General features: G+C 29.7%; 1 protein-coding gene across 1 annotated transcript; it reads right to left on the reverse strand.

Moving 5' to 3' along the window:
* Window positions 1-5,594: 5,594 nt before the first annotated feature.
* Window positions 5,595-7,587, reverse strand: LOC145005907 (pentatricopeptide repeat-containing protein At4g21705, mitochondrial-like). The gene is made up of 2 exons (XM_078965020.1): window positions 7,173-7,587; window positions 5,595-7,043 (listed from the first exon to the last, which is right to left on the reverse strand). The coding sequence occupies exons 1-2, from the start codon at window positions 7,452-7,454 to the stop codon at window positions 5,805-5,807; spliced, it is 1,521 nt and encodes a 506-aa protein (XP_078821146.1). The 5' UTR covers window positions 7,455-7,587; the 3' UTR covers window positions 5,595-5,804.
* Between the last annotated feature and the right edge of the window lie 1,957 nt (window positions 7,588-9,544).

The raw sequence follows: 9,544 nt of genomic DNA on the forward strand, positions 1-9,544 counted from the left end.
CAGCATATAAAAGAAAGGGAAGAAACAACCAAATTTACGGTTACCAATAGGGCTAGTTTGGAAAAATTATGAGAAAATTAGATGGGTGGAGTGTACAGCAAGGTCTACATCTTATACAAGTGGAAATTAGTTTATGGTGCCAATTAAGATTGCTGAAAGTGAGGGTTACGATTCAAAAAACAAATAAATCAAACCCGTTTTTCTTGTAAATGATCGAGAGATGAAAATAAAATAACCAAAAAAATGTGAGGGGTGTGTGGTTACAAGCCAGAAAGGGTAACTTTACCTAGTTGTGGTGATGTTGCGCAATGATATTGGCAACGACAAAGAATGCAGAATTGCAGATGGTAAAGAAAGGTCAACCGTATGTGATGGGAGAAAGGTGACGTGGATCAGGTGTTTGCGCAAAGGAGGTGGTGGTGGACGCTCGCCACCATATGCTCGGTCGATTAGGGTTTTTTGATGCACACCCAAATCCATACACGAATTTGATCCGGTTTGAGCAATGAAGAACTTGTTGAGGTGATTGAAATGGCTTGAAATGTCTTCTGGTTGATGGGTTGTAGATGATTATGTCACGTGTGCCATCGATTAAACATACTAATCCATTGCAAGAACCCAAAATCTTGATTGAAGTTTTAGGCTCCGTCTCAGGTGGCTTTGATTTAGTGAGTAGTGTTGTGTGAAGGAAGGAGACGGAAAGAATATGGTTTCGATTTTGTGATAGGCGGCTCTTGTGTGCAGAGAAGATTAGGGTACCATCTAATATGATACCGTGTATAGCTAGACTATAAGCTTAATATTATTGTACATGAGGTAATAGGTATTGTACCTCTTAATTTTCAAGAAATGGGCAATATCCTTAATAATATAGTAAAGATATATATATATATATATATATATATATATATATATATATATATATATATATGTTCATGTGAGACGGCTTAATTTTGTGAAATCGTGAGACGTATTTTTTTATTTTATTTTATTTTTAATTTTTTTTAGTTAATTCAAGTTCCGAAAATAATATTTAAAAAAAGAATTTTTTGATTTTTCCATTTATTTTGCATTTTAAAATTATTTTTAAAATATGTACAGTGTAATATTCTATTTAGAATATTTCACGTATTTAAAAAAAACATATATGATTTTTTTTTAGTTAATTCAAGTTCTGAAAATAATATTTAAAAAAAGAATTTTTAGATTTTTCCATTTATTTTGCATTTTAAAATTATTTTTTAGAATATGTCAGTGTAATATTCTATTTAGAATATTTCACGTATTTTTCAAAAAAAAAAAAAGGGATTTTTTTTTATTTTTTTAAAATTTTTTTTAATTAATTCAAGTTCCGAAAGTAATATTTAAATATTTTTTTTTGGATTTTTCCATTTATTTTGCATTTTAAAATTATTTTTAGATTTGGTCTCACGGTCTCACAAAATTAGAATATTACACTAACATTTTAAAAAATCCCGTATTTTTTTTGAAAATACATGAAATATTCTAAATACAATATTACACTGAAATATTCTAAAAAATAATTTTAAAAAGCAAAATAAATGGAAAAATCTAAAAAAAAAAATTTAAATATTATTTTCGGAACTTGAATTAACTAAAAAAAATAAAAAAAAAACAAAAAAAAATCCTATTTTTTTGAAAAATACGTGAAATATTCTAAATAGAATATTACACTGTAGATATCCTAAAAATAATTTTAAAATGCAAAATAAATGGAAAAATCAAAAAATTCTTTTTTTAAATATTATTTTCGGAACTTGAATTAACTAAAAAAAAAATTTAAAAAATAAAAATAATAAAAAAATGCGTCTCACGGTCTCACAAAATTAAGTCGTTTCACATGAACCTAACCCTATATATATATGGAATGAGTTCTATGGAAAACAAATAACTAGGGCAATATTTACCGGAACCAATAAGCAAATGACACGTGTCCATTTCTTTCTTCACAAGTAATGTATTGTGGAAGTGATGTGTTGTCATTTTTTCATTGGTTCAAATATGTGTTGCCCTAATCATTCATTTTCCATATAACTCTTCCCTATATATATATATATATATATATATATATATATATATATATATATATATATATATATATATATATATGGAAAAGTGAATATACCCTTAAGGATATATAACTTTAGCTACCCAAACACACCATAATACGTCGTTTTATTTGATATTGTTCATTATAATATTCTTAAACTTCAACCTTAACTTAATATACTTTTAAGATATTTGAAATTTCATTATTATCTTTCTTTTATATCACATATTTTTGTCGAACACCTAGTAAGCTATATATATTGTAGTTGGAATTAAAATTATGTAAGAGGAAGAGAAATGTGTAATTTATAAAAATTTTGGAAGTAAATCAAGTTAAAAGTTAAATTATAAGAACATTTGACAATTAGAATGTATTATATGATATAAAATAACATAGTATTGTGAGTTTGGGTACATAAACTTATATACCCTTAAGGGTATATTCACTTTTCTCATATATATATATATATATATATATATATATATATATATATATATATATATATATATATATATATATATATATATATATATATATATGACGTATTATAACATTTTATTTATATTTTTAGATTATTTCTTATTAGAACATTTTATTCTTAAAAAACATCATATTATAACAAATAACAATGAGTAACATGCTTCCTTTGGTGTTGGGATGGTCATGGCCTCATGGGACGCAATGGCATCATTGTCAAGTTTCAATAGGGTTAATTAGTTATAGCTAAAACATGATCAAATCCACATGGAGATGTAACAATCGATTTACACCCCTTTACGCTATATATATATATATATATATATATATATATATATATATATATATATATATATATATATATATATATATATATATATATATATATATATATATATATATATATATATGTTCAAATGAGAACCAAAAAAGGTTAAGAACCGTAAAAACCTTTAATTTTAGATGTTTATAAAGAGTTTAGGGTTTTGGGGTTTAGGGTGTTTATAAAGGGTTTAGGATTTAGGGTGTTTATAAAGGGTAAAGGGTTTAGGGGTTAGGGTTTAGGGTTTAAGGTTACCCTAAACCCTTTATAAACATCTAAAGTTAAAAGTTCTTACGGTTCTTAACCTTTTTTGGTTCTCATTTGAACCACTCCATATATATATATATATATATATATATATATATATATATATATATATATATATATATATATATATATATATATATATATATATATATATATATATATATATATAAACTTTAACAAAACTAAAAGACAACTAAAACAAAATGGGTGTTAACTAAAAAATCTAAAGTTATTATGCAATAAAATAAATAAAAATTAGGGCTTCGAAGAAAATCATATTTGAGACCATACCCGTTTTCTATTCTATTCAACTATATGCAATTGATCATTAGTTGATGTTTAGACGATTTTTAACATAAGTTGGCACTAAGTAATATTAATAAGTTCTAATATCACTTTTATGTGTCAGTTAAAACAAGATCTTTAACAAGACCTAACTTTACGAATCCCTGTCTAAACATTCTTAGATTGTGATTGAAAAGTTGTATTAAGTTCTTTATAAGTATTCCCAACAATACTTAATACTTATCATAAGCTCGGAAGTGAAAAAGTATGTGATTTTATGTTTACAACATACTAAATCCTAAGTAAAAAACCAATTGTTGCTTATTGCTTGTTGGTTGTGTTGATTCTTAAAACAATCACATGTTTTATAAATTAATGACATTATAACAAATTAAACTTTCATGTGGTCAATCATGAAAGAAAACATCACTTGAAGTGTTTTATTAAATCCAAAACTTAAATCACAAGGTTGAAATCAAGTCTAAAACATCAATCCGATGAAATCAATCATACATAACCAAATTAAAAAATTAAACGGAAAAAGAGAGGATTTTAGCCGGTATGGCTAAAAACAATAGTCAAAGATTAGACAAATGTTTTTGGGAATTAAACCGACAAAGATAACAAACAATAGCTCCAATTATATTCTTCCACCTTTCGTTGCTTCAAAAGTCATCTCTCAACCTTCCAAAACCAAAGATGTTGCTTCAAAACTAATCGACTCGGTCAACTCAAGTTTGTGAAGGAATTCCACTCAGTTGAGTGGAATCTCGCATCGAGTTTCTTTGTCTATAGTCATGACTTGGTCAAGTAGTGGTTAAGAATAATGCTCATTTGGTTTATTAACTTTTTGTATACTCAGATCCTTCAAAATTTCAACTTTTACAGTTCAATTCCAATCTTCATGCAACTTGACTAGTTACTTCATAACATCCCACGAAGCACGGTTCAAGCTTCGAATCACCTAAAAATCAACAAAAACAACATGCAAATCAAAAGTTTTCACCTATTTATATAAAAATTGTAACACCCCATTTTGAAAATTTGTAGCAATAAACTGCGGTGTAATTATCCTTGAAAAAGATTTAGTTATATGGTACTAACTCGTGGATATTTTGATAAAATACTATGTTGAAAAGCTATATTGTTTCAAGAAGATTCTTTGATTTAATATTAGTAAACTGCTAATTGATAGGCGATGTTTAAGACTATGAAAGTCATACCTAATGGGGTCTAAATGACTAATTCTTGGTCTTTGAATGTAGCCATGAAAATTTTAGAACGTGTGAGCGAAAGAATCGGCTAAAAAGGAGTTTGTATGACGACGTTATGATTGTTTGAAGTGTCCACTGAAAGTACATCGCCTAAATAAGCATATTTGCGTGGAAACTGTCGAGGTCTAAAAAACTCGTGGGAATGAGTTTAATGAAGTACATTGCTATTTTAAGCAAATTTTGGTAGAACACAGGTCACATCACCCTCCGTGTCCCAACTCCGAACTCCTAAAATGACTATTAAAGGCTTTAATTTGTCTTAATGTTTCGTTTCTCATCCACACTCTAAAAAGCTTATAGGAGCGATTTTGAGTGCTAAATACTTGGAGTGGAAGCTAGATTCAAGAAAATATCAAGGGAAATAGGGAATCAATAATCTAACTCTATCATGATTAAAAGTAATTTCATCTCTCATTAAGCTTTGATGGTTTTTTCCTGTTGAAACCGAAAAGGGGATGAAACCCTAGTTTTTGTTTGCGGACTTGTCACATGAAACCCTAGTTTTTGTTTTCGGGCTTGTCTTACCCTGACGAGCGTGTTCATCAATTTACATTGATTGTGGTTTACATAACATTAATTCAATTTTAATCAAGTATGATTACATAACTATGATAACAAGACGAAATACCCTAAAAGGGTAAGAAGTACTCAGCCATAATGTTCTTGAAATAGTTATAATTGTTAATGTACTCTAAAACAAAGAGTTATTGATTTACATTTGCAGCAGGAGCATTTTTGTCATCCGATGATCCACATGAGCAAAAAGATAGGGCGATCCACATGACCACGTGATCATTTTATTAAATCGGAGAAAATAAGGATTAAAGACAGATATAAGAACCAAATATATGGTCATTATTGTAAATAAGACTTGTTTTAGTTATGTTGATTAACAAAATTGGCCAAAAAAAATTCAAAACATTAAATTAAAGAACCAAAACTATATTGCAGTTGCAGGCTTGCAGCTACTACTACACTTGGGGTACGGTGGGAAGGAGTGTCAGGGGTAACCTTGTCATTTCACACTAAGAAAAAAAAATTAAAGAGCACAATGCTATAATAAACAAAAAATGTTGCTATTTGTTGCATTTAACTCGAACAAAACTCTTCAAACTTTGTTCTTCTGCAAGACCAGAATCTTCTTTGTTTCTTCATCTTCTTCAATCCCATCAGCTTTCATTTCATCCAAAACTCTCCCTACTTCTTTACCACCATTAATGCAACCTTGCAGCAATCTATGATACATCCCTCTATCAAACCCCACAAATTTCTTCAACTTCCCCATAAACAACTCAACATCTTCTCCACTCCCTTTCTCCCCAACACCATCCAACAACTTTCCAGCCACTTCCGACTCCAATTTCCAACCTTCCTCCACCACCGGCAAAGAAACCGCCGCTTCCATACACCTTACTGCCGCCCGAACATCACCTTTCTTCAAGTACCCCGCCACCACGCTGCCCCAACTGCCCGGACTTGTACCCCGCCCGTCTTTCAACAATTTACCAAGCATACCCTCGGCCTTTTCACACAACCCTTTCTCGAGATACCCATCGATTATAATACTCGGGACTCTAAAATCATAAACATTTCCACATGAAAACCACTCGGTCACCACCTTTTCAGCTTCTTCAAACTCACCAAGTCTCACCAGAGATTTCACTATTGCACTATAATCACGATTTATCAGCCTCTTACACGCAGTCTTTTGAAGATTCCATAGACGAAGAACATCATCTTTGTTTCCTAAACGGGAATTCAATGAGATTAAATGGTTGTAAGCAAGTCCGTCTTTTTCCACTAGCTTTTCGGCTTTTTTCAAGGTTTCATTCGCTTTATCGATGTTGTTTCCTTTGATGTAACAGTTTGCAACCACAGAATACGTGTTCCAGTCCATGGTAATCTTTGGGTCGTTCTCCATTTCTTTCAATACGTTCTCCATCTCTTTGATGTTGATTTTATCGCCATATGAGTTTATACACATTCGATAGGATAAATTATCAGGTGAGATTCCGTTTGTTTTCATCTCGTGTAAGAGATCGGGAACTTTATCGGTTTGGTTGTTACGTATGTAGAGGCACATGATGTCGTTGAAAGTGACTGAAGATAGGAAACCGTTTTCCTTCATTTTTTGGAAGTGGGAGAGGGATTTTTCAGTTTCACGTTGCCGGACGTAACAGTGGAGGAGGGCGCCGTATGTTTTGTCGTTTTTGTCGCCGTCGGTTAAAGCATTGAAGTATTTTTCAGCCTCAAGGAAGCCGTGGACCTTTCCGATTAGGTCTATTTGCACGGCGTGGTCTACTGGTGTAAACACAGAAAGGCCTTTCTTGTTCATCCACTCGGAAACCTGCACAGATCGGATAAGAATACTAATCGAAAAAATGAAATAAAGTGTTGAAATCTGGATCGATATAATCAAACCCTGAAAATGGATCAACAGAAAGGGAGTATGATAATTGTTATTGTAAGTGCTAACCTCCAAGGCATGATGATACCGTTTGCGTTTGCGAAGGTCATGAACAATTTGCTTAAGCTCAGAGGGTCGCACCTTCTTCCCCTTTTCAATCCAATCATCTAGCTCCGGGGTCATTGCCAAATTAGGGTTACCGAGTGGGCTTATTCTCGAGTACAATGACACCTTCTTCTGGCTACTGTTGTCGCTTTCGCTTCGAGTAATCGTAGCAGTAGTGTATGATCGGTTTTCAATTAGGCTTTTAACAATTTGCAGTTTTCGCAATCGACTCGCCATCGCCAACATCTTGAAATCCTTCGTATTGGAGATCAGTATGGTTGATTGTTTGAGTAGGGTTTTGAGTGTAGGGTTTTGTGAGAAGGGTTTTGCAAATCTAACGATCACTTGCAAGTTGCACAGGTGCACACTCTGTAGATTTGCAGAGTTCGGCTTCATTCTATTTCTATACTTGGGCTTCTAAATTTAAAAGTTTTACTTAACTGGGCCCAGGCCCAATAAAATTTAAGAAAAACCTATCCAATCAGATGTACCAGATTTTGATATTTCAATATATTAAATTTATGGGAGAATTTCATATATCCTCTTCTTAAACCTCAAAATATCATATTTGCCCAGCTTAATTTCTTAATATCATATTTACCCTTCATAAACCTTCAAAATATCATATTTGCCAAAATCCTTTTTTATAATGTTTTTAATATTTTATAATCATTTTTTATAACTTAACATTACTATAATAATCAAAAAATTTAACGATATTATCTTTAGTTCTATGATAATGGAATGTGAACTTCTAAATTGTTGGAATATCCTCCTCTTGACAAACAAAAATATTCATCTTCAACCCTCTCTATGGAATGTATATTTTGATTATTTAGTTTTTTTTGTTGATTATGTTGTAGATGAAGGATATTTTAGATATTACCATTGATATTTTGATGTTTAAAAAGTGCATATACGATATTTTGATATTTAAGAAGGGCATATATGATATTATGATGTTTAAAAAGGATATATATATGATATTTTAAAATTTTATGAATGGTAAATATGATATTTAAAATTTTTATGAAGGGTAAATATGATATTTAGAAATTAAGTTGGATAAATATGATATTTTGATGTTTAAGAAGGGCATATATGAAATTCTCCCTAAATTTATAGATAGATTTGTATATCTGCAAGTTCTAGATACGAATATGGAAAATACCGTAATTTCAACAAAAAATAACTTTAAATCTTTGTTTTTATTTACATGGTATCTCTCATAAAATATTAGATGCTAACAAACTTAAACAATGTTCTATGTTTGATAAAAGTAGTTGCAACCTTTAATTATAAGTTGTAATATGAAACATGTATCTTTTATTTATATATAAAATTTTGACAAACCAGTGGTGAGCTTTTAAATGTGTAATAAATGTTATGTTTTATAACGAGCTTTTGAAAGTTTCTAGGAGTTAGTAAGAAAAAAAAATCAAATTAAAGAAGAAGTTTCTTTCTTAGTACGGACGTTTTTATTTTAAATAAGAACCTCATGAATCATGATTCATGAGCCAAAACTAATTCAAATTGTTTTTTTTTAGAGCTTTTAGCTTTTGATTACTGATTTTATATAATTTTTCATCTCTCACTCACAAAATATCCAAAAATTAAAAGTTAAAAGCCCACAAAAAATAATTGAAATAGTTTTTGGATTACTAGTTTTTTGTTTAAAATAAAATCATTAAACTCATAAACCCAAACGAAAACTTTTATTTAATTCAAGTTTTTCTTAAAAGCTAAAAGCTAAATACTTGCAAAATCTTTCAAAAAACTTATGTTGAGTATTCCCTTAAACTCGAATACAAATAAAAAAGAACCATAAAAATATACATCTATTCAGGTAAATCTAAGTGTTAAATACAATTCCAAACAATTATAAAATAAATTATAATTACAAAGAAAAAATAGAAAAATAAAATAAAATAAAAAATCAATAAATAATTTCTAATGATTTCATTGAATTCATTTATGTCTAAAACACATAATAACTTTTCGATAGATTTTATTCATTTTACAGAAAAGATTTAGTATTCTTGTTGAATTGTGTAAAAAATAAATCACTTTGGTGTAAACAAAATATCTCATAACAATATGGTCTTTAATTCTTGCTGCACAAGTGTGATGTATATGATTTTATTTTAGATAAATAAAATGTCATGAAGAAACCTAAAGTTGATGATAAAATGTTTATAAAATACGACACCAAAAGCTTTATACAACTTTTGTTATTTGTAATTTTGTATAACCTATTTTTCTTAAAAATATTTCGTAATTGGACCAATAAGCCTTGGTTGGGGCCCAACAGAGGCCCGATCAAAATATTCATAACT

The sequence above is a fragment of the Lactuca saligna genome, chromosome 7 (genome assembly GCF_052625555.1).
Source record: "Lactuca saligna cultivar CGN05327 chromosome 7, ASM5262555v1, whole genome shotgun sequence".
NCBI classification, from domain to species: domain Eukaryota; kingdom Viridiplantae; phylum Streptophyta; class Magnoliopsida; order Asterales; family Asteraceae; genus Lactuca; species Lactuca saligna.

What these genes read in the sequence shown, in the direction of transcription:
- LOC145005907 (XM_078965020.1), bottom strand. Translation starts at nt 7,454, where the DNA reads ATGTTGGCGATGGCGAGTCGATTGCGAAAACTGCAAATTGTTAAAAGC. An exon ending in GGTATCATCATGCCTTGGAG is followed by an intron (nt 7,044 to 7,172) that starts GTTAGCACTTAC and finishes CGATCTGTGCAG; the next exon opens with GTTTCCGAGTGGATGAACAA.